Here is a 27,489-nt window from a genome sequence, read left to right as displayed (position 1 = left end):
GGGGGCTTGAGGGGCGGGGTCAAAAGGGGTCAATTTGGCTTTTTCCATATAAATGACTTCTTCTCTGCAACTAAGCGTGGTATAGCACCCATAATGCAATGGTAGCATCCTTATAGGGTGGGGATTCCAAATTGTGCAAATGATGGGGTTGACCCCCCGGGGGCCTGAGGGGCGGGGTCAAAAGGGGCCAATTTGGCTATTTCCATATAAACGACTTCTTCTCTGAAACTAAGCATGGTATAGCACCCATAATGCAATGTTAGCATCCTTATAGGGTGAGGATTCCAAATTGTGCAAATGAGGGGGCTGACCCCCCGGGGGCTTGAGGGGCGGGGTCAAAAGGGGTCAATTTGGCTTTTTCCATATAAATGACTTCTTCTCTGCAACTAAGCGTGGTATAGCACCCATAATGCAATGGTAGCATCCTTATAGGGTGGGGATTCCAAATTGTGCAAATGATGGGGCTGACCCCCCGGGGGCCTGAGGGGCGGGGTCAAAAGGGGCCAATTTGGCTTTTTCCATATAAATGACTTCTTCTCTGCAACTAAGCGTGGTATAGCACCCATAATGCAATGGTAGCATCCTTATAGGGTGGGGATTCCAAATTGTGCAAATGATGGGGCTGACCCCCCGGGGGCCTGAGGGGCGGGGTCAAAAGGGGCCAATTTGGCTATTTCCATATAAACGACTTCTTCTCTGAAACTAAGCACGGTATAGCACCCATAATACAATGGTAGCATCCTTATAGTGTGGGGATTCAAAATTGTGCAAATGATAGGGCTGACCCCCTGGGGGCCTGAGTGGCGGGGTCAAAAAGGGGTCAATTTGGCTATTTCCATATAAATGACTTCTTCTCTGCAACTAAGCATGGTATAGCACCCATAATGCAATGGTAGCATCCTTATAGGGTGGGGATTCCAAATTGTGCAAATGATAGGGCTGACCCCCGAGGGCCTGAGGGGCGGGGTCAAAAGTGGTCAATTTCCATATAAATGACTTTTTCTCTGCAACTTAACATGGGATTACGCTCATAATGCAATGGTTACATCCTTATAGGGTTTGGATTCAAAATTTTGCAAAGGATGGGGCTGACCCCCCGGGGGCCTGAAGGGTGGGGTCAAAAGGGGTCAATTTAGCTATTTCCATATAAACGACTTCTTCTCTGCAACTAAGAATGGAAGAGCACTTATAATGCAATGGTAGCATTCTTATAGGGTTTGGATTTGAAATTGTACAAATGATAGGGCTGACCCCCGGGACCTTAGACGGCAATAGATGCGAGGTCAAAAAGGTCAATTAGGCTACTACTTTCATATAAATTACTTTGCCTCTGAACCTATGTATTGGATAGCATATTTGTATGGTATCAATAGCATCATTGTATGGTTGTGATTCATAATAAAAATCTGGGCCTCTTGTTTTATTTTGTTGAGGTTTTAAGGGAATAATGATAATGGACCCTATGTAAATTTTGTGAAACCGGGCTTCGCCAGAATTACATAATTTACACGTGCTTCATTATCATTATATCCTCATAACCTCAACAAAATAAAAATCTATTTCTTAAATATATCAATACATGGAAGAACAAAAAAAGACAAGTAGAAGAAAAGGAAAAATAATAATAAGAAGAAGAGACGATGACGACAGCGACGACGACGACGACGATTATTATGAGGAAACCTTTAAAAAAAGTAGAGAACAGTATTTTTAAACCTTTTTCGAAACATTTCAACTTATTTATTGGAAAACAACATATACTCAAATTATTTCTATCTTAATGTCATTTGGAAGCTGAACTTTTTTAATTTGTAACAAATGGTACATACATATACATATATGCTAGTAGCACTCTATTGAAGGGCAACAATATTGATAACCGAATTTTGAAAGAAAAAGTTATAAAAAATGTTATTGCGGAGTTCAACAGCCGTCTACTTCACATCCTTGTTTGTATATAAAACGTGTTAACCAAACCCAGAGATTACATAAACATCTAGGAAACAAGCAATGAAGGTAAGTTATTTTGTTTCATGGTGAAAGTTTGAATGATTTACAAATCCCAAATCAACAGCAGCGTATTTTCTTCATTTTATTTATAAGCTATTTGCGATCGATGCGAAGAATGAATATATGTTTGATACTGATACTATTAAGAGTTGCTTTATCATTTTGGTAATTTTAAATGATACAACCCTTGATTTATGATTTTTTCAATGACTCGAATATCGGCAATATATACGAAAATTGCTTAAAATAAAATTCATTAAAGGCAGATTACATTTCCGAAAACAAAATTAAATTTTTTTAAACGATAATAACATAAGAGAGTATATATCGAATGCCTAAGATCAGGTAATAATACCAAACACTTAAAGGAGACTTTCCTGCAGTTATTGACTAATGTCCAGATGACGTTACTCATAAAACTGACGTCATTTCAGAATATTTTTTTTTTAATTCCTGAAGTTTGTTTTTTAGCATATAAAATGCATGTGTTAAAATGCATCTCAAGATACATACAAATTGCATGAATATCCATTTCTGAATTCTCTATAATTTAGTTCTTGAACAAAGAGCCTTTGAAAAAATTTTGAACAAAAATTTCACTTCTCTTCTATGAATATAAATAAATATTTGTGAACAAATATTTATGTTTCATGAATTTTAATGTTTTTGATTTATAAGAACAAATATTTTGGAATGTTTCAAATGTGATACTAATAACATGCATGAACAATACCTGTTGTCATCTTTGTTGTATGGATAGTTACAATGTTATCTTCTCATAACGGTATCAAAAAAGATTATAAGGTCTTTATTATCAAAATAAGTTAAAATTTAATGCTAGTTATGTTATATAGTCTCGACATAACGGTATCTGAGAGTTATTTTGTATGTTTTGTTTTGTTAAAAAATGAAGACATCTATGTATTACGCCATATGCCTTTTGCTGATTTCCTTGACATTGGCGGAGTCCCAATCACCATGGCAACATGTTCAAACTAGGAATGTCGATGAACTTCTGCAGACTGTTTTAAATCTCAAAGCGGAAGTCGAAGAACTCAAAAACATTAATGAAAAAGATGCTTGAATGCATTGGAAACTTTAAAGATTCAATATCGAAACTTGGAAAAAAGGGTTGAAACAACTGAAGCCGAAAATAAATATCTTCGCAAACTTCACACTCGAATGGAATCTCCCACAACAGGAGATCTAGCATTATCTAACCATACAAGGGATACTCGTGCAGGTAATATTGTAATTATATCTTTAGCGGTTTAAGCGTTAATAATTTTGCGCTTAAATATGATAGTGCTTAAGTGGTCTCTTAACAAGTTAATTGTTTCACACCTCTTTTGTTACAGTTACAGGCTATAGCATTAATTGCTCTGCCCAAACCGTGTCAAAACTGGCACCCGGACGATTGGCGTTTGGCAACGATCGAAATGACATTCATTTTTCTGGTCGTTGTAGAGAGATTTTTTTTCGACCACGGAAGGAAAGTATGTGGTCGATGTTCGCGTTGGAGAGATAGTCGTTTAATAGAGCTAAAATATATAGTGAAATCGTTTGGAAGGAATTGAAGTTGTCGTTTAGAACAGAGGGTTGCTTAATACAGATGGTCGTTTGTATAGATTCGACTGTGCTATGAATGCAGGAAAGCTGTTAAAAATAGACTTAAATTTAATTGCGTCAAAATAAGAATATTTACATAAGGTCATCATAATGATTCATCATTCTACTCATTCCTGTTCATTTCTTCAATGGTACAATTAAAATAGTCCAGTGTACATTTGTCTATTTATGCATATTGCAAGTTTAGCGACGTTTAATCAGAATAAAATAGAAACATAATAAGGTTATCATGGCGCTACAAAAATGAAAATCTAAATTAATAGATTTTAAATTTAAATATTTATTTACTTGATAAATAGTTTTCTTCAGTGAAATAAACAGAATGGATGTTACTTTGTCGTTTCATCTGGTTATAATATAATATGAAAATGTGCTAGTATTGTTTTGATATAAAACAAATCAATGGTCTTAGTCATAAATTAAAGGGAAAGTAAGAATAAATAATAGAGAACTCTGTATGATTTCAATGCATTTCTCTTTCTCCGAGAAATACTGATATTTCTTAGGTTGTTCATTTTCTTGATTACGATGTATGTAATAAGTTATTCTATAATCAAATCTCAATTAAATATATTGTATCTATCACACGTCATTCCAAATTAGCATGTTACAGTTATTTGCTATTAAGGGTACAGGTAATTGATAGTTACGTCATTAGTTTGTGAACTACGTAACAAGTTTTTTTGCGAAAAGTCTTTATCACCCAAAAATATTATTCAACTCTCACACACATCACGTTAAAATCAATATGTACTTACAAGGGCAGATAATTCCTTAATGTGCTAAAGCTTTTTTATAACATGCATCTGTTGTTAATGTAATTAGCCTTTTGGGGAACTGATTAGAGCGAAGGGCAGTCGGAATTCACCAATTGTGGTTCATCAGCAATATCATTATTATGATGGCAATAAAAAAACTTTAAAACAATACAAAAATCTTTTGTGTTTGTTCGGAAATGATTCTGCAATCAGCTTGGTTTATGCGATGTGTTAAATTCAAGAACTATAATTCAAATCTGATATGATTTGTTGTGTTACATTACTAAAAACAGAACTATAAGGCCTATTGATAGCTACAAAATATTCACGAAGATTTTTAAACAAGAAACTGACAACCTCTGGGATTTTCGTCTTACGTATACTAAATGACTTCTAATAATTTATAATAGTGTTACACCATTTTGTATTGTTTACAGTAGGACCCCCTCCTGCAGGACCTATAGCGTTTTACTACTACCTTCATGATCCCAACCGTCGACCATCTCATGACTATACCATCCGATTCGACCATAAAATAACAGATGTAGGAGGCCCCAACTATGACACCGGTTCTGGAGATTTCACATGTCCAAAAGCAGGATTGTACGTGTTCAGCTGGAGTATTGGAGAAGTTGACCATGGACACATTTACACCGAACTGGAAAAGAACGGGGAAACTATGGCATGGGCAATAACAGGAGACACAACGTATGCAACCTCGACTTCAAATACCGCCATTCTGCATCTGGACAGTGGGGATAAAGTTCGCGTGAAGATATCCTATACCGGGAATTATCCGACTCTTTGGGAAAAATTCTCATCATTCTCTGGATTCTTACTTGTATAGATCTACTTTCAATAAAAAATCAAACTGAAATATTCTATATTTACATTTTCACTGCAGCCCCACTAAGTATTTTTACCAAACGCAGTTGGCGTTGTTCAGGGCATGGGCTAAAATTGACTAATCTTGACGTCATTATCATTATTACGTCACTTGACGACAATGAAATGTTTATTCAATACAGATACACTTTGATATTTTCTCATATAATTGCTATGAAATGTAAATATAACCATAAGACTGCATTCAGTTGGCAAGCGAGCTTCATTACATTTCCATTGTCCAGTTAGGGTTCATTCTTCTGTTATTGTAAACTGAATGCATTTCAACTGTTAAATTGAAAACATAATTGTAAATAAGAAAACCAACAATCGCACCTTTCTAAGGGGGAAATTGCTATTCGTTTTTCAATCCGAGAAGAAAATGGTATGGGAACATTTTAACACTCGCGTCTGGCAGTCTTAATTAAAACGGCTTATACGAAGTGCGATTAGACCCTTTGTGCCTCTTGATAGTCACAGCAAACCAATAACGCAAAACTGAATACAATATTTTTAAATCATACAATATATGTATACAAATGACACGGAATCTGTATACGACATACATATATCTTTTTGTATATACATTTAGCAACATTCAAGTGTTTGTATGCAATTTCGTGCAAATAAAATTGTGTATATAATATCATATATCATACTAATGGAAATGTTTAAATGTAATAATATACAAATGAAAATGTTTATATATGTACGACATCATACACGTAACATACAAATAACATACAAATGAAACTATTTAAATGTACGATATAATAATATATATACACGTAACATACAAATAACATACAAATGAAACTATTTAAATGTACGATATAATATATATACACGTAACATACAAATAACATACAAATGAAACTATTTAAATGTACGATATCATATATAAACACGTAACATACAAATACATCCAATACAATATGTTTGAAAAATTGTGATTCTAAAAGGATATACATTACACAAATGACACAATATCTGCATGTATATCACTGAAAGATGCTCGACCGTCGACAAAACATAAACGACTCTCATTATATGTACAGTAATTGGCTTTTACGCATGTAAATGTACATTTTCACATGCATGCCTATAAAACAACACAATGGTTCAAATTACAAATACAAATGTATTTATGAACAGTAACACATAACACGAAAAAAAAAACAAATAAAACATAATGAAACTTTTTAAGTTAATAGTAAAGAAAAAATTGTTTCGGAATCTTTTTAAAATTAGTTGAAACATATTCTCCAATTGTTTTAATCTTAATGTCATTTTGAAGCTGAAACCTTTAAAAAGTGGAAGTAATGTAGTGTTGTTCTCCGTATCATTCATTTATTTAGTGAAGGACAACAATTTTGATAACTGAACTTTAAAAGGAAGAGATGATTCAAATATTATCGCAGTGTTCAACATCTGTCTACTTCACATCCTTATTTTGTATATAAAACGTGTAGGCCAAAACCTAGAGATATCTTACAACAAAAACTTCTGAGGAACAAGCGATGAAGGTAAGTGTTATTGTCGTGTGGTGAAAGTTAGAATTTTTTTTCTCAAATCCCAAATACTATTGTCTTTGTATTCAATATGCATTTCGATTGATACGAGGAATAAATGTATTTTTAGGTGATATCTTTTTATACGGAAACTAAGATTTTATTTTATCATTTCATCATTTCTGTCATTGTTAATGATACAACCCTTGATTTATGATCTTTGCACTGAGCATATTTCCTCGAATATCGTCTATTTTTTACGATTTTTACTGTATCTTGTCTTTATTTGTTCACATACGGCTTATCACTTAAACTTATATTATCACTTGGCCCTAAATGATCCAGGCTGTCGATGGCAAACAAATATAAATTAGGTCTTTCAAATAAAAAAAGTTAGACTTCAATGTTATTTACTTACCGAACTTTTCATTACCGCAATATTTTCCAGATAACGGTATCAGGGCCTAGTTCACGAACATTCCTTAAATTTAAAGAATTCCTTGACTTAAAATTCTCCATAGGAAAGCATTAAAGATTTTAAAGAAGGCTCCTTTACTTAAGGGGTTTTCCTTAACTCAAAAGTCAAGCTAAGGAATGTTAGTGAAACTGGACCCTGGGTGTATTTATGTATTTTGTTTTATTACAAAATGAAGACATCGATGTATGTTGGCGTGATTTGCCTTTTACTGGTTTCCTTGACATTTGCGGAGATCCAATCACCATGGCAACAAATTATGGCTGGGAATGTCGATGAACTTCTGCAGATTGTTTTTAATCTCAAAATGGAATTTGAAGAACTCAAAAACATTCATGAAAAAGATGCAAATGCATTGGAAACTTTAAAAGTTCAATATCGAAACTTGGAAAAAAGGGTTGAAACAACTGAAACCGAAAATAAATATCTTCGCAAACTTCACACTCGACTGGAATCTCCCACAACAGGAGATCTAACATTATCTAACCATACAAGGGATACTCGTGCAGGTAATACTGTAATTATAACTTTAGCGACTTAAATACATGTGCCGTAATTTTCATACTCGTCAATCAAAAAGAATTTTTAATATGTTATTTAAAACCAAAATTAACCAACATTTTGACAATTAACAATACGTACAATGCATAGGATTTCGTTTTACAAAGTTATATACATGTAAGTGCTCAAATTTAGTTTTGGCAGTACTGTCAAAAATCATGATATTTATGTCTACATTGCATTTAATACTTAACAGCGATATTAGTATTTTTAAGTGATTTCTTCAGATGAGATTTCATCTCAATATCCAAAAAGTACTTTTTAAAAGTCAGAACTATTACAGTGAATAAATAATGTATTGATGTATTTGCTTATAACATGTTTGTCTGTACCTCTGAATGATTTCCACAACTTAATTCATCAAAACGTATGGTTTTCAATAGATTACTAAAGGAAAAACCATGTCAAAATGTTCGCTCAATTATGGCTTAAATAACTTTAAGCGTCAGCAGTTTTGCGCTAAATTATGCTAATTGTCCTATATGGTGTAGGAATAGCACTTACTATAAATGCAGTAACATATAATTTCGCTTAGTTGTTCAAAATAGACTAAGATTTGGTTGTGTCAAAATAAGTTTAGAATATTTGCATAAGGTGGTCATAATAAATCATCTCTCTACCCATTTTCTTATTTTTGTATTAAGGTTATCAAAAATAACTATTAAGATTTATTTTAAAAAATGTATATGGTATTTACTTGATAAATATTATTTTTCAATAAAAGTAAAACGTGTCTTGTATGTGTTTTATTTTAACGGGGAAAACCCCTTTCACGAACAATGGAAAATTACTTACGAACCAATTTTATTAAAACTAAACGTTATATGAGCCAACATTAATGCCAACCCTTAAAATACTTTAGAAAATTCAAAATGTCCCAGGGGCCTGTGATATGGCCAAATTAATGTTGCCCAGTTGAGGTGTATGCCAGAGTCATTTTTTATCCAAAACCACAAGTCAACATAACAATTATTATTGATCGTTGAAAAATACTGACGAAAGACCTTTTAAAACAAGCATCTTACAAAATATCTTCTATCAAGAAAATTTTGTATTTTTTTTTTACATTTAGGACCTACTCCTGCAGGACCTATAGCTTTTTATTACTATCTTCATGATCAAGTTCCCCCACCTGGCAACTATATCATCAAATTCGACGACAAAGTAACAAATGAAGGCGGCTACTACGACCCTACTTCAGGAGCATTCACCTGTCCCAAAACAGGAGTGTACGTGTTCAGCTGGAGTATTGGAGAAGTCGCTCATGGACACATTTACAGCGAACTGCAGAAGAACGAAATTGAAACCGTAGCGTGGGCCATAACTGGAGACACATTATACGCCACCTCTACTTCAAATACCGCTATTTTACATCTGGACACTGGAGATAAAGTTAGCGTGAAAGTAACCAGTACTGGAAATCGGCCGACCCTTTGGGAAAAGTTCTCAACATTCTCTGGATTTCTACTTGAATAGATCTCTACTTTCAATTAAAACAATCCTACTAAATTATTCTATAGTTATATTTATGCTTGCTTCACATAGAACTCAAAGCCACATATGAATTGAAATGGCCATCTTATAAAGAACCATCCTATTATTATATTCTTCAAAATTTATCATGTGGAAATACAACCTTTGCAACACATATAACCACTGTGTATATCCTGTGGTGGGGATTGCACAGAATTACGCCACACAGCGAAATAGTTGAAAATAAGTCAATTGCATTCCCACTATATGTAACTTTACCATACGTAGTTGGCGTTGTGCAGTGCATGAACTCAAATTTGCTAATTTTGACGTCATTATCATTATGACCGATCATAATTACCGTGTCAGCGATCATGGAAGATGGATATTCCGTCATTGACGAAACTGAATTGTTTATTCATTATAGATGCAAACTATTTAAGATTTTGTTATAAGTTATAAAATTGTTATGAAAATAAAACCGCATTCAGTAGTTAAGCAGTCTTCATTAAACATGCCGCTATCCAGTTAACATTCTTCCCCCATAATTATCAACTCTTAAATGAAATACGAAATTGTAAATAGGTGTGATTTGACCCATTTGGCCTTTTGAATGTCACACCATTCCAATAAGACGAAATATATATACAATATCTAATAAATGACATAACATATGAATGCAATATTATTTGTTTGTAAATATCTATATACAAATGACACGGAATCTCTTTACAACATTTTTTAAATAAGTTTTTTAGTTTTGTTTTTGTTTTTTTTATACATGTACATGTGTGTAGTAACATTCACGTGATAGGGTATATGTGTACAATAACATATATAATACAAATGAAAATGTTAAATGAAGCTATTCATATTTAAGCTATCATATATATAACAAACAAATACATTAAATACAATATATTTCCAAAGTTATGATTCTAAAACGGTTTACATTACGCAAATGTTACAATATCTACATAATTTCATTTAAAGATGGTCCACCGCTGAAAATGACTTTACTTTTGGTGGATGCGCAATCAGTACTTCATTCCATATAGGCCATAATAGCATAGAGAGTCAAATAATTATTTTCAATATATTTATCTTGAAATAAAACAACAAGTTCAATTTTTTCAAACTTGGTATTGATGTAAAGTAGGTAACTTTTACAACTGAAGAAAAATACTAATTCGTCTGTTCATAATATTTTTGCAAAGAAAAGCTACCAAACGTCAGCGGCGTAGCATCTTTAATAAATATTTATACAAACTACTAAGTAATTTAAAAGTAAGATAATTCTGTACAGTATGTGCATACTAATATGACATGCTATTTATGCAATCACGAATATAAAAAAGCACATTGAAAGTAAAAAGTACATTTTTTTCTGGTTATTTCTTCAAAGTTATTACAAGTTATATATGAAAATTTGTACATAATGTGATAATTTTACATCTCGATGATTTGCTTTATGAATTAATTAAAATTTCATGATGAGTTGATAGAGTTATACAGGAAAATACAAGGAAAACGAAAACGATATATGACAGATATTTACCGTTCAAATGTGACAGTCTAAAGTTTTACTAGAGAACCCGGTGGTCGAGTCTGAACATTCTACCATTAGTTCTCCACGCCTTTGTTTGCGAGATTTGGAATTCATGGTTCTATTGTAAGAAATGTTATCCTTACCCCAGCTCATTTTGTATTTGCACAATACATAACAAATTATTTATATGCCCGACGGGTAAGTACTCATTGCGAATCTATGATGATTTTCGGACAAAACAGGACCTTCTTATGCATTTGCTGACTAAAAGAGGAAATGCGTTATTAGATTTCATGATAAGAAAACAATAACAATGTAAATAAAATGTAAACGTAATGATAGTACAAACTTAAAAGATTTAATTAATTTTGAATTTAAAGAATCAATTTTGGATCATTTTGTATGACCTATTATGTTAGTGGCCTGTTTCTGAGGCGATATAAACAGTCTATATAATACGACCGAACACGATAGGTACACGTAAAGGAAATTGCAATAAAAGTTCCCTGCAAATTCGAGAGGACTTCGAAGATTAACAGCAGTATATCAGACTGGGATAGTACAGCAATAATACCGATTATCCAACTAAATCCTAGGATCGATGAAATTCGAATAAAGATAATCATATTAGATTTATTTGAATTGACCGAATTTGATGTTGAGCTTATATACCGTATAATGCCAACAAACAGAAATACGTTTCCACACAGAACAAAGACAATGGGTACGACAAAAGCAAATAATAACACGAGTGGATGTGAAATAAAACAAAGTCGTCCACCATACCAGTTTTCTGATGGTGTGATCAGAATATTTGCAACTTTGGTGCATGAAATGACGAATGCAGGTGATGTAATGCCGATCAACGTGTATTTCAACGAAATTATCAACCTTTCGGATTTGTTATAACTTTTAAGATCTTTAATATCAAAATATAAACGAAACGGGCAGAGGAACATGAATACAAATGAACAAAGCCAGAAGAAATTATGGATTGTTCCAATCCATTCACAGGTTTGACTTGGAATTTCCAAATAAGTTAACGTAAACAAACTAAATTGGGAAAGTAGTAAAAAAAATATCAGTGCACACAATAAATATGACTTGCCGTCCCGGAAAACTGGTATAATACAAAATTGTATCAAAGAGAAAAACATACAACCTATAGATAGAGACGCGCACGATTTGTTTATAAGAATTCTATAACTTTCGGTACTTTTATACCATTGATACTTTTTTCGGTATTTCAAAAAAAATGTTTCGACGCTCAAAAAATAGTCACCGTTTGCAAAGACAACATCCAACGGTGAAACATCAATCCCTTGGAGATGAAAGTTTGAAAATGATTGATTATGTATATCGCTTTCATTGTATGATTCGTTTCTGCCACATAGTTTGACTGCAGGACTGGGTAGGTCATTATCGACGGAAATCTGGTCCACTATGTACACAGGGTTAGCAATGGAAATATTAATATTCGTCTTGCATGTTGTGTGTTTTGAATTTTCTATGTGCCTCATTATAGAACCATCTGAATTCCTGATCGTGTACTTCTTAAAATAATTTGCAGTCCACGATCTTTCCGATTCCAGTGTTGTCCCAGTGAAGTCTTTTCCAACTATTTGAAGGTATATCTGAATGACTGAACAAATTTCTTCAGAAATAGAACTAACCCCAAGTATGACTTTCTGTCTTCTTAAGCTAACCGTATTGTAGATTAATAGGACCCCAAAGCGATTTTTAAAAAATGTCAAATACGACTCTATAATTTTTGTTAGGTCAATATACGCTGATTTAATTTTATAATTTGTGTTTGCTTCAAATAATAGATCCAATACGAACCCACCACTTGTGTGTTTTATATCGACACATTTCCCACCAGATGGCTCTGAACCGCCGGGACAATACAGACGGCGACAACCAACCTATTGGAAACAAACACATACTCATTATACAGAGATAATGTAATGGTACTTAATTTAGCGGTAGTTTTATTTTAGCACTTTTTGCGCTGTATGTGAAGCGCTAATTTATGTACAGTGCCGAATTTTGTAATAGGCTATTTCAGGTAATGAACCAATGAATTGCGCTAATCTATACACGCGCTAATAAATCATAATTTACATTTTTTTCACATTTGTGCTAAAACCTGACTGCACTATAACAGTACGTTGCTAGTTATGATATTATTACATGTAATAATGTGGAAAGTAAGAAAAAAGAAAGTCTGTAGTCGGATCACGACGGGACGGTACGCTAACAATATTGCTCGAAATCATTCCGTTGTTAAATGGTATCTACAACAATTCTACATTCATAAAAAGCTAATGTTCAAAGATTCCTCAAAGTACAAGATGTATGTACCTTAAATGTTGTTGTGTAGCTGATTAATATCCGGTTGTGGGAGGTAATAGCATATGAATTATAACCAAAATTTTATTATGAAACTTTAAAAAGAAAAAGAAAAAGAAAAAAAAATCAACAAAACACTAATGCTGCTACCTGTCTCTTGCTTGCAAAGAAACACAAAAGAAATGTTACTAATTTGAATTCGCCTGGATTGACAAATCTGACGAAAATTTATACCATTCATGCTCTCAAGCTAATAATTTACCTAAGTAAGGATATAAGCACTATCTAAGTTAATAATTTACCTAAGTAAGAATATAAACACTATAAATATGTTTAATATATTTCTTTCAATTAAATAGACATTTAAATGGATTCGGATAACAAATCAGCAGAACAAATTATAGGTAGGTATTTATTTGATTGGTATAACTGTTTATTTACAAATATTCATTAATTAATCGTTTCTTGAAAAGCTAAACCCATATTTTATCATGTCTCGTTGATGTCATTACTACGTTAAGCAAACGATTGTTTGGATCAGCCTTTCTTTTGATCAAAATTATTTCACGCATAAAATGATTTCGTAAATATCAAGCATAAACGCGAATCCCTTACCTTTTCAGATAAATAAATTTCATTATCTCCACATTTTGACTTCTTTCTTTGGAACAGAGACGAAAAATCGATGAGGTTCCTCAGCCCAGTTTTGAAATTCACTTCGGTTTGGCGTGGCGCAAAACATATAGCGCCGTCTAAAATATCAGTGTAGTTGGATCCTTTATCTGCAATGAGGCATTCTATAGTTCTATAATACCCATAAACATATCTTCCTTGATGTAATAATAATGGACTAAACACACGGTTCCGACAGCTAGAATTGTTCCCGACATCAGAAGAATTGGTTATAATGGTGTAGGCGAATTCACGATAGCAGTAATGGGCTGTATTGCCCTGCGAAGGTACGTATCGATAGCTGCAGCGTTCATTATGAATTTTAGTCATAACTGACTGAATGATAGACCGTGAAGCGGGTTGTCTTTCAGAAGGACAGTGTATCTCCAATAGCCATGGCATTGGGTTTTCGACACGGTGACACTTGGCACAGTGGACGTTTTTAAATGTTAAGTTAGTGTAAATATCGGTAACAGGTAACATATCACGAATATCAGTTTCTGTAGACAGTTCACAGGCTTCCTTTGTATCCAAGTCATGATCCCACCACATTGGACAGGAGGACACCATAAACGCACCCTCACGCTGCAAATAATAATTTATTTTTTCACGGAAGGACGTAGCTTCACATGTTGCCATATCAAGGTATTCATAAAGTTGTAGGTCTTCATGCCTTTCTTTCCAGCCTTCTCTAATGGGGGTAGCATCAAAACAGCAGTTATCATAGTTAAAACACAACCGGTCACAACTGCAGTAACTATTCTTTGATCCAGTTTCACATGAATGGAATGTATGCCTACAGATATCAAATAAAAGTTCTTGATCACCAATAACTGCCAACGTCATTGATAGGAAGAAAACATAGCAACCAGAGAAAGACATCTTGCTTATTGTTTATGGATTTGGATTCTGCTAGAATATTTTTACGTGCATTATACGTCAGTTGAGTAATACTGAATACTACAATGGCCGTATGCCTTTTTATATAGTCCACACCTTCAAATTATATTATTCCCATAACTGAGGCCTAATTGGTAAACATATGAAATTCGATTCATAATAACAAGTTATTAATGAAGGTGTAATTATTATCATTATGTCTCATTTTCGTTTAAAGAATTTCCATTGGTTGTAAAATTGTCATTTTATATTTCATAAATCAAATTAGTAGAATATATTCCTTGGTAGATAACTAAAGGACTGAAAACAAACGCATTTATAAAATATGATATTTTATTTCACAAATTGGATTTGGGTAAAAATAAAATTAAAGCAAATATGTTTGGGTCCAAAATGTAGGCCATTATCAACATCGGCCTGAACCCGGGTCGTAAAATTATGTTATTATTTCGAACTCCGTAATTGAGATAGTCATTGTCATACGTACAGTGTATATTCGCTATGGCTAAATATCAATAACTCAGATTATGGCCAGAGTAAAAGTCAATTTAACCACTGTGTCCACAAGTTTTATAATTATCAGCATTATTTATCTATAAAAGTGTCGGTTTTTAAAATCAATTATCCGGCTATCTGTGCTATAAAACCTCGCGTTCCGTATTCTATAATTATGGATCAGGTGTTTTGTATACTCAAAATAGTGTGAAAGGCTATAATATCACAATAAATAATAACCGATCCCATATTTGATATGAAAGATTAGCTTTATGTGGCATTTTTCTTTTGCAATTTTGTCTTAATCTGTATACACCATCGATTATTCTGTATTAGTACATTACAGAGTTATCTGCCCTTACGATCATAACATCATATACTTTTCAAAGACGTAGGTTTCAATCACGAATTTTGTAAAAGTTATTTCCGGTATTGAACCACGGAAGTGCGCTAATTGATATCAGCGGCAATAAATCAAAGTTTACAGTTATTCGCATTTGCGCCAAAATTTGACTGTGCTAAAATAATTACGTATACAGATACATATATAAACACAAGTATTTGTTTCCTTCTCGTCATATTCATTATGATATTTTCTTGTAATGGCATTTCTTCATTGAATAAGATACATGTTAAAGAAACGTCACAGCGTCTAATATTTTACTGTCCAAATCTCATTATTGTCCGAATGTTATCCTAAGCGTTGGTCGCGAATCCCTCAAATCATAAACCATTTCCTCTAACGGGTTTGTTAACTGGATAGCTAACTGTTTTTTTTTTTATTCAGGTCAATTTTTTGTCACACGATTTTTTTGGCTACCCATTAGTTCCAATTTTTGAAATGCAAGACATAGAAGTTCGTTCCAATATAACACCACATTCCATGAAACATCTGGGTTGTACCGGACCAATCTGAACGTCCCGCTACTCGTAAAGCTTGCGTTTACCCTATACATGGGATAAACAAAGAGTAAGAGAACAGAGACATAAAGAAACAATTAAACACAAGTCCTCCACTACATTGTTATTTTAGATTAGGCCTTATTATGCACACATACATAAGTATTTTTCGTCAATATTGTTTTAATTGCCGATTGTATAATGACTAGAACTCCTTTAATAGCATTGCCTCATGTTCTGCGAAGTCTTCATCTCTGGACCTTGCTCGACATTTCATGTGTACATCAGAATGATGTGAAGTCATCGGTGTGCTGGGGCTATCGGATGCCCTCTGGACAGGAAAAGTGCTCGATAATATACCGGCATAGAGTCGGGATCTCATCGGCCATTTCTGAAATATGAATACAATGTAAGAAAATGATAAGAATGATGCCGTAAAAATGGAAATACACAAGGTGCATATTTCTGTATATAAATCGTCCACGTAATAATACTATTTTTAATTGAATGATTGAATTTGGTACTCAGCCATGAAGCACTACCTTCAAGGTAGCGACAGTGGAGGATGACGTGTGGAAAAAATATATGTTTTTAAAAAGTCTGCATGATATTTTATTGATGTTTTAATGTTATGAAAATAAAAGATTAAAATGATTCGTAGCCTTTTATTTTGAAGGAATACTCCTTTAAGGTACATGTATGTTGACGCAACTTCGATAATAAAATTGCCAATGAATTCAGAAAGATCTTTTACTAAAATATTGGCATACGCAAATGAAGCAGCTGGTATAAGTACGGATTACATTGAAACAAATTTAATTAAATGTCATCAGGTGTTTTTCTTGTGCAGAATGCTGAAATCAACAAGGCATCGTGTCGAAGGTATGTTGACGTAACTTAGATAATAAAGTAGTAATATAAACAAATATCAGAATGATTTTTTAATGTAACTTATCTGTATTCGTCCATAGTACATTAGACATATTTGTCGTGAAATCCTCCGTATAGACCATTAGAGTCTGTATTAATATTTAACCATGAAATTTGGGAATAAATGTCTTATAAAAGGACTTTTCAAACAATCAGCCTTCATACTGAGAAAATATGTATAATTTATAAACAGTACAAATGGGTATATGGAAATAAAATCATGCTATGTAAAATCCATCTTGAACTTCTTGATACGATTCCGTAGCATTTTGTTGGTACGGCATCCTATCGAAAAGTTCAAGATCGATTCTTAATACTTGTAGGATGACCAAGATGCTGGACGTTGGAAAAGAAGTACACTTTAAGTAATGCTGTATTATTTCATTACTAAATTGTATTTATAGATAATGGAGTATATGATGAGACAGATAGCAATCTTAATGTTACTCTATTTTGAAATAAGAAAATCACAACTACGTAAAGTAAGGTTTAAAAAGGAACAAACTAAATATGTATTCAAAACATTTACCCGTCGTAGATAAAATCAAAACCATTGTAAAATTGTAAAAAAGGATATGACTGAATATAATTGAATTAAATAACTATAGAAACAAAGGTTATTATGAAATACATCTAAATATATTATCAAGAATAGCTATTTTGATTAGTTTTATCTGAACATTTAATAATCATTTACAAACCAACATAAGGCTCTTAATAAGATGCTGGTTCAATGACTTATCAAGATATCTTAGAAAGATCAAAGTAGAAATGGAAATAAAACTCTGAAGAAAACTTAAAGATGCTCCACTGCCGACAGAGCATAAATGATATTCATCATTTGAACAATAATTGGTGTTTAATCGTGTATATATATGTCTAATTAACACAAAAAATAATATAAAATTATTTATTTTGCCTTTGGTGCATGCGCAATCAGTACTTCATTCCATATAGGATATAGTGCCACGGAATTTTTTCGGGATGCAATTAATTATTTTTCATATTTTAACTTGAAGTAAAATTAGAAGCTCAAACTTTTCATTGGTCGGTTTTACTGTGATAAGTAACTTTTGTAACTGAAGAAAAATACTTAATCGTCTGCTCCTGTTTTTGATAGTGAAAAAATATCATTTGTCAGCGGTGGAGCATATTTTAATAATGTTAATGGTCTTGTCTCACTAATGTTTATCACCTTTGTGTAGTCTTATGCTGGCTCAACCTAGTAATTATCAAGATATCTTAGAAAGACCAAAGTTAAAATGTAAATAGAACTCTGAATAAATCAATGATGTCCATGGTCTTGTCGTACTAATTCTCATCACTTTCATATTTTATTGTCTCAGTTGAAAGATTGCATCATTAGTGAAAATTAACACTATTTCATACAATTAGCAAAATATTGCCTTCCCTTAATGAAGGTAAACATATTTTGGTGAGTTTTAACATTTTGAAATATTCCTTAAAAATAACGTAATTGGCGTTTGTCAATATGAGGTTTATTTTAATCTTAATTCAAACCTGGCCTATTACATTGTATATTCTATGTGATAATAGATAAGCATTTGTGGGTACATCAGTATGTCAAGCTAGTTACAAATGAATTTGAAATGTGTACATGTATATATTGGTTACATACTTAGACCCATTTTAGTTTTACTTAGATGATCAAACTATCACCGACTGTACTTTGTCTTCTCAACAAAATTCTAGTTTTGTATGGTGGAAAAATAAACAGCATTTCCTTTTATCCAATCTCTGAACCCCTTCCTGTTGCCTAACGCGGCACCTAAGCACAGATGAATTATAGTACTACTTATCAGTAATGTCAAATTACTAGTTAATGTGTTATATATATGGAGACGGATTAATATAAGTATATTGTACTTGTTTCTGAATCTGGTCTGTGTATGGTCAACTAGTGTCATATTGTTAAAAAGTTAAAAGATATGAAAACAAAATGTATAGAATTTCTCTACAGGACTGGATGAAACCTAGTTTGCAAGAAAAAATAGTGCATCTTGCTATAAAATATATTAAACTTTAAATTACAATCCATACAATATTAAAATATGATAAATTATTTTAAAGCGTAAAAAATAAAAATTTTCATACATAGCTTTAATTACATTACATTTTCTTAGGATATATAAATTACAATAACTGTTCTTTAAAAAATCATGTATCGAACAATTTTATATTCAATATGTGATGTATACTTCATATTTTTGATATGAATGCATACATTTTAAAGATGCTCCACCGCCGACAGAGCATAAATGTTATTTATCATTTAAACAATAATTGGTGTTCAATCGTGTATATGTATGTCTAATTAACACAGAAAATAATACATTTTTGTTATTTTGCCTTTGGTGCATGCGCAATCAGTAATTCATTCCATAAATGATATAGAGCCACAGAATTTTTTCGGGATGCAATTAATTATTTTTCATATTTTTAACTTGAAATAAAATTAGAAGCTCAAGCTTTTCAGTGGTGGTAATGGTGTAAAGTAAGTAATTTTTGTAACTGAAGAAAAATGATAAATCGTCTGCTCCTGCTTTTGATAGTTAAGAAATACCATTTGTCGGCGGTGGAGCATCTTTAAGTTGCAGCATAAGCTTTTTAGGGATTACGATTCACACAAATGACCATCTACTACTGTACATGTTTATTTGCTAAGAAGTGTCTAAATATTGTAACATGTTTCTTTATCGATCATATAATGGCATTTAATCAAGCAAATCGTATGATTTAGTTGACGAGGAAAATAGACGCTTGAATACCACTTACATATTTTCTTTTACTGTAAACCGTGCCTTACCTTAACGGGATGCATGATTCCATTGGCTGCAAAGACTTGGTTTTCGTCCTCATCCTCGCTCAGAGTACGCATCAAGTGGGCGATATAGGTCGTGGCTAGGACAAGAACGTCCAACTTTGACAGTTTCGTGTCCGGAGGTACCGCTGGTAGGGTGCGCTGCAGTTCAAGGAATGCTCCTCTCAGAGTCTTCACGCGCGAACGCTCACGTGCAGCATTTTCAAAAGTGATTGGACGATTTCTGCTGTTCTGAAATCTGTCCTGATCAAGGGGATTCAAGGAACCGTCATCCATTTTGTCAAGTTCAATATTTTTTTTTATCTTCTGAATTTTGGAGTACATAAGATTAAGATGAAATATTCATGTCATCCATACAGATTTGTATTCCGAACGTTTCTGTTATGATTTGTTGTAAAGCTTCATCTTGAAAAGGTCATCATGATACAGACATCCAATTAAATGCAAATATTAGTCCAAGAAAATGAAAAAAAACGTCGTTAATCCAATAATGTCTATAAATCATTAAGCCCTACTTTATGTAAGCACCATTAATGTTTAACTGCCGACTGTTCAATTTGCAAGGAAGTAAGTAAGAACTAAGATTAAAACAATGTCCCGTGAGAAAGTGATCGGTTACCAAGAGGAAAGCCCGAGAAATCGAGTCCTATTGGTGAACGGGTCCTGTTTTTTTTCTGTACGGTGGTCGTCCGAAGCAATGTTTATATACAACAGTGATCCATCACTTGCTAACAAGCGAGCGATAGCTCTCAGTGGGAGGGGGCGGGTCAGGTAAACAATATACAAACAAAGGTCTTAGCAGGAGGGCTAGTGATGACGGGCACAAGTAACTTATATCATGTTTAGATAATTAGTGAGAGAAATTTGATTCTGGATTAAATTCATTAGTATATTTTGTCTACTGTCAAAGTCAGAGCTGAACATTCAGAAATTACATGCGTCATCAATCTAATTTTACTTAATATTGCAAAAAATCCGTCATCAATGATAATGCTAAAAGTAATTATAAAAGATGAATTAATTTATGAATAATGAAAAACAATATAAGAATTAGTAAAAAGCGATACTATAATCTCTAATGAACTATAAAACATATCTTAACTAAAGACTTAGACTAATAAGATTGATTTAAATGAACAAAGAATATGCTAATACCTTGCAAAAGAAATATCAGTTTGATAAATAGGTATTATCATGGATGCAATTTGGATCTATAAGTTATTGAACCATAACATATTCCCAATTATATTAAAAAATACTCTTACCCACAAAAATATCAAATAAACAACAACAACAAAAATAAAAATAAAATTATGTCAAAAACAATTTATAATTCATGATGTCGATTTAACTTCCATCAGTATTGGATGACAAATTAAAACAATATCATATGCTGACCGATCACGTCTACTGTATAAGCTTATATAATGATAGCGTACAAAGTGAGGATCACAATTTGTCGCGTGACATTTTACCTGTAAAGGTTTTGCTCAGATGCTATCGATGTACATGACCCAGAAACGTATGTGCATAACCTAGGTCATTTAGATGACCTTTATATCCTTTTACCTGTGTACATGCAAACATATAACAATGACCGAGCGCATCAGGAAATCGTGCCGTCATAATACAAATTGATCAGTGTCAATTTCTGATTTTACATACGAGGATGTAATTGTACATTACAAAATCGGCTACAAAAACAAACATTTTTTTCTCAGTTGCAATTGATGCTACTTTTCCGTTTTCTTTAATTGACATTTGATGAATCCATCTGGTTATGAAATGTTCCAATTATTAAGCTCAGCCATATAAAAAATGACTATGTTAAGTACATTAATGAAGCTACTCAATTAATGAAAAACACAATAATATGAAAGACGTATCTGTCCCTTCTCTTATTATATATAATATATAAGGGAAGGATAAGTCTATCATGTATTAATATGTTTTCCTTAATTGAGTAGCATCATAAATGTATATATTCAACATCGTCATGTGTTTAAGTCAATTGAAAAATGAATCTTTAATTATGTCTTATGTATAAGGGTCGTGTATAATCTACAATGCTTTGGTGCAGTGTATGCCTTGTATGTTACACTGTATTTGTTAGTACTGATGAACTGTAAAGCCTAAAATCAATAAATGATTTGATTTTACTGAAATATATATCATTATAAAACGTTATGCTATACAATGTATAATGATGGTTTTCTTTTAATCATATAAACTCTTAAAAATATCCATTGTTGAGATGCAATGGTAATATTGTAGATACCTTTCCTTTTAGCATTTCTTATTACAGAACTGCTTATTCCTTTTTTCTTAATTAGTTAATTGTTAATTAAAAGTTAATTGTAACATTTTTGTTGCATCGCAGTAATGTTTTATTTACATTGTAACTATTTTATAATTTAATAGTACTGCGTTGAAATTGTAGATTATGATATTTCTTATTACTTTTAAATATTTTGATAAAAATATTTACTTTATTTTTTATTATAGAAAAAAAACGAAAACAAAAACAACTCATTTTCAATACGTCAAAAGATTATTCTCACAATTGATACTAGCGGATCTAGAGAGGTTTATGGAGTATTACTTTTTATTATTATTAAACAGTTTCGATGTCTGTGAGTACAAAAGAAGAAAACATTGTGAGATTCCGCTTAAAACATTTTTATTTCAATCTCCACTAAATTATAATACAAATATACATGTATCTAAAAAGTACTCATTTTTCATGCGATTTTTCGTTGCTTCATTAAAGATGCTCCACCGCTGACAAATGGTATTTTTTCACTATCAAAAACAGGAGCAGACGATTTCATATTTTTCTTCAGTGAAAAAAGTTACTTACTCTACAACATTACCATCATTGAAAAATTTGAGCTTCTAATTTTACTTCAAGTGAAAAATATGAAAAATAATTAATTGCATCCCGAAAAAAGTCCGTGTCACTATATCTTATATAGAATGAAGTAATGATTGCGAATGCACCAAAGGCAAAATAAATTGTTTTATATTATTTTTTTCTGTTAATTAGGCACATATATACACGGTTAAACACCAATTATTGTTCAAATGATGAATATCATTTATACTCTGTCGGCGGTGGAGCATCTTTAAAGATGCAAAAATTAGACACCTCGAACAGTTTAAAAGCGGGCTAAGCGACGATATCCTCACACGAAAAAAGTTCCGTCTACGGTATGATCAATGTTGTATTTATAATGTTCGAGTTACATGTTTATGTAGAATCAGCCGAAGACAATCGGACAACTGTTAAATGGGGATGATACCGCCAGATTAGAAACCATCTCTCTGGTGTCAGTCAGAAGCTCAGACTACACATGGATGTGTGGATAGCTACATCTATCCGCATTTTAATGTTGACATATTATATTAGGTTTCACTTTCAGATGTTTACTGAAGGTAGCGTTAGAAACAATACTGCATCGGCTGTTAGACAGTGGCCACGATCTATTTGACCTCTGTCAATCAAATTCCTACCGAGAAAAACTCTCATAGAAACGATTATAATCTATCTATAGGAACGATAAGCGTAACTACAGAAAAAAAAAACGTTAATGAGTTACTATTGATCCCAAACAATAAAACTGATGTAATTGATGATTAGACAGAAAAGATAACCTGTTTATTGTGGTTTACCTATCTTTTTTTTTTTTTGTATTTTGTGTTTATTATGATGGATTTGTGCACAGCTGATCAATTAATGAGATGAGAACATCATTTATTTAATAAGTCACTCAGGTATAATTGACCACAAAGAAAACATCATTACTTTAACATAGAAAGTAAAAAGGGATTTTTTTTTCTTCTATACAAAAAATGTAATTGCAAAAATTAAAATTAATTTGAAAAAAAAATGATGTCGTGCAAAATTTTGCGACAAACACAACTGCAAAACAATTTAATTGACAATAAAACAATATGAAAACCACTAAATGCTAAAGGAATGTCAAATACGTAACTAAAATCGATAATGCAAGTTTTTATAATTAGCCGTACACCATAACTAGGGAACTCTATGATTATTGCAAAGAACAGAAGAAAAAAAAGAAGAGAAAAAAAAACAAACAAACAAACAAAAAAGCTTTGGTATAGCAATATGAAAAATGAAGAAAAAACCTATTTAAGTTTGAAAAGTTCCTCATTTATACATAACGAACAGCTAGCAATGTTGTTAAACGTTAAAACTTTTTGCTAAACAATAAGTGCATACTACATGTAAATAGTTCCCAAAAATCAGTAGTGGAAAAGGAAGAAATCACATTTAGATATTGATTAAATGATAAATAACACAAATATTGAATATTTTCTCTTCTGTGGTTACAGTGTAAAACAAACAACACAAAATCTCAGCAATAAAATTAGACCAAATTGAACTCTTTCTAATACATTAGAGGTGGAAAATGAAAAAATAAGTAATGAATACCAGTCGCGGAAGAAAATACTAATGAGTGTTCGCGAATTACTTAAAACGCTGAACTCCGGTACTTAGATTGTTTTTATTCTTTACTAAGAAAATGTGTCGATTTGGCAACAAATTACGTGTAATCAAAACCAGACCTGTAATACCACTCTGCTACACATGTACGATTCTTGGGAGTGTCATATAGGATAGTAGTGGATTAGAATTTCAAGTGTAATTTTAATCAGTTTGATTTTACACCAATGCAATGTTATCGTAGAGATCATGTTGTACAGTGACATAAGTTATAGATAAATACAACCCACGAGTAATTAGAAAAATCCTAAGGCAGAATTTAACATAAAGATTGGTATGGAAACCCACAGAAAGGCTTAAAGAAGTAAAACCAGGCATTCTAATTATATATATATATATAAAAAAAAAAAGATTTAAAAAAAAACCCAGGTATTCTGAAATAACGACGATACCTACCAACAAAAGAACAATACACATCGACAAACACAGACATTTTAAATATCCAGTACAAATATAACAGTGATGGTGGCAATCACGATAGAATTTCTACACGCAGAAATTCTCAGTCCTCATCCCTCATGAATTTAAAATAAAAACATAGCAATGGACGTTGGGTAGGGATGCAGGACTGTTACTCATATACATTGGGAAATAGATTAAAACTGATTTTCCGATTAAATTCGATTTAAAATTATAAATGAAAATTTTAGTTGTCATAAAAAACAAGATTTGCTGGCGATTGCGTTTTCATCTGTTCTTTTTTTGATAACCTTTTACAGAAAAAAAATATGTTTGAACATCTGCATGGTGGAAAGCATTTTGTTGTTAAAAAAGTTCGAGATTTCAAACGCTACTGTGTTTATCAAAGTATGTTAGTATGTTGAGTGTGTAAAGGGTCTGATGAGAGATTAGATTGGAAAAAAACAACGACAGTGACTGTCAATAAGAAATAAAATGATTATTCTCTCACTTTTTTGTCCATTCAGTGAACCTAAGTCTATGGGTTGCGCAATACTTCATTTTATAAAGTAGTTACGTTATACCGTATATAATTTTAGCTATCCCGTCTCTGAAAAAAAAACCTCTTCGTCATAATTGGGAGAGCAAAATGTGTACGTGAATTTAGCTTGGAATCAACAGTGGTAAAAAATGCATTAATCAAATTTTAGATAAAGCAAAAAAGTTTTTTTTTCTGAAACGCAATTTTACAATTTATAAATAATAGATATATGTTGGGTTTTTTTTTTTTTCTTTTCTTAAGCCTATTTTCCATTTCAATGATTTTCATACTTCAACGCGTCAGCATGATTCGGCACTATTTCTTCTTTGAAATAGAATATTGGAAGACTTTGATAGCAATCAAACCGTTTCTTAAGCGGAAAAATGACAAGTTCTTGACAGACGAATGCTATATCGAGGGGAAATTGATATAGAATCCTCCAAAAATGAGTTGAAATATATCGATTTTTACAATATATTCGAGGAAACTCGGGCTTCATATTATTACTTCGGTGGAAATTCCCGTTTGTGTATACATAACCTAAGTGTAGACACCTCTTACACAAGCAACGAGGAAATATCGGCGATGGTCGGCGCCAGGTCTCTTTACGCCATCTTATACAACGAGTCAGGAACATATCTTTGTCTCCATTTTACAAGATGTCTCCATGTCGCCGTTCCGAGCTACAACTCCGTGGCTATAACATATATTGATTTAGCAGTATTTTTTTTTATTTATGATGTTGTAATTATGATTCATAGGCGCGTATATATCCCTACCTGTTGATTCCGTGACGTCACTTCAAATAATGAGTCGGCAGATTCTGTATGCGGAAAGGTGGATGTCCTGTTGGTGGTGTTAAGAAATTATACTTATCATTATTTTGGCGTAAATTTATATAATATCAATTATTTGAAGAAAAAAACCGCTATACATATAATGAAGAGGGGCTTATGTAAAATATACTGCACAGTTGGTGTGTAGCAAAAAACGTAAATATAACTTTATTGTTATTATAAAAAGACAACAAAAAATGTGTAAATAGATACATTATAATGGATTTTTACTTTCCATGTCTATCAAACGCAAGTTAGTCAAACTTCAAATTTTGAAAAGAAAAACGCTGTGGAAAGTATTCCTTATCTCAATGTTTTTTTTATTTTATTTTATATTTTTATTTTATTTATTTTATTTTTTATTTATTTATTTATTTTTTTTTTTTTTTTGGGGGGGGGGGGGGGGGCAATGTGGCTACCTCTGCTGGATTTCTGCAGCACATTTTATCTTAGTGCATCATGCGCTAACTGGAGCTGAGTCAGTTTAGATTCGACTCTGATCACTGAAATATTACTTATCAAGCTATATGGATATCTTCATAGTGAGCTGGTCATTATATAAGCGAAACTTACATGGTCATTATTTTTGGTTTACATGAAATATATTTGATGAATGCAAAAGCCATTTGAAACTTAGTACGCATGCAAGCCTTTCAAAGTCATTTTATATGTACATTTAAAATGTAGAACACTCTGCACAAAGGTGTAAAGGTTAGCTTAAACTCAACTGTACATTTGCAAAACCGATAGGGTATCCCTTACATTGTATCTCTGTCAAACAAGATAGCATTGGCTCAATACATGCTAGGATTACAAGAATGTTCAAAATCCAATAAAAAAAAAAGAATGCTCAATACATGCTAGGATTACAAGAATGTTAAGAATCCAATAAAAAAAGGTTGTGTCATTTTTTCTCATTGTAGGATTAAAAAATCAAACTGATGATATTTTATTGTCATCACCGGTATGAGGCTGTCACAACATAAAATAAAATCGCGAATTTCAATTATAAAACTTTCTCAAATCTGGAATACTGTCTCCAATTTAATATGAAATAAATAATTTAATAACAAGTAACATCCATGTATAGATTGACAGTTTAAATACTTACATGTACTCTTTAAGAAAAAAGAAACTCTTTCGTCTTTCTTGCTCGGACTTTTTATTAAAAAATAAAGGGGTAAACCGGAATAGGAACAATCCCCGGTTTCTATCTTTTGTTTTATACTGGTGGACTTTC

General features: G+C 32.3%; 3 protein-coding genes across 3 annotated transcripts; 2 read left to right on the top strand and 1 right to left on the bottom strand.

Annotated features, from left to right (window-relative positions):
* Positions 1 to 1,980: 1,980 nt before the first annotated feature.
* LOC138331455 (complement C1q-like protein 4) lies at positions 1,981 to 5,494 on the top strand. Its single transcript, XM_069279100.1, has 3 exons — positions 1,981 to 2,016; positions 2,924 to 3,253; positions 4,835 to 5,494. Exons 2-3 carry the CDS (start codon positions 3,193 to 3,195, stop codon positions 5,242 to 5,244), a joined length of 471 nt encoding a protein of 156 aa, XP_069135201.1. The 5' UTR covers positions 1,981 to 2,016; positions 2,924 to 3,192; the 3' UTR covers positions 5,245 to 5,494.
* A 2,081-nt stretch (positions 5,495 to 7,575) lies between these two features.
* On the top strand, positions 7,576 to 9,305 carry LOC138330524 (complement C1q-like protein 2). The gene is made up of 2 exons (XM_069278093.1): positions 7,576 to 7,777; positions 8,902 to 9,305. The coding sequence occupies exons 1-2, from the start codon at positions 7,576 to 7,578 to the stop codon at positions 9,303 to 9,305; spliced, it is 606 nt and encodes a 201-aa protein (XP_069134194.1).
* A 5,826-nt stretch (positions 9,306 to 15,131) lies between these two features.
* LOC138330831 (transcription factor 23-like) lies at positions 15,132 to 20,599 on the bottom strand. The gene is made up of 2 exons (XM_069278338.1): positions 19,928 to 20,599; positions 15,132 to 16,561 (listed from the first exon to the last, which is right to left on the bottom strand). Exons 1-2 carry the CDS (start codon positions 20,264 to 20,266, stop codon positions 16,376 to 16,378), a joined length of 525 nt encoding a protein of 174 aa, XP_069134439.1. The 5' UTR covers positions 20,267 to 20,599; the 3' UTR covers positions 15,132 to 16,375.
* Positions 20,600 to 27,489: the final 6,890 nt, after the last annotated feature.

This window comes from Argopecten irradians, chromosome 9, assembly GCF_041381155.1.
Source record: "Argopecten irradians isolate NY chromosome 9, Ai_NY, whole genome shotgun sequence".
Taxonomy (NCBI): domain Eukaryota; kingdom Metazoa; phylum Mollusca; class Bivalvia; order Pectinida; family Pectinidae; genus Argopecten; species Argopecten irradians.
The sequence above is the reverse complement of the archived record's forward strand: the minus strand, read 5'-3'. Positions and strand labels throughout refer to the sequence as shown.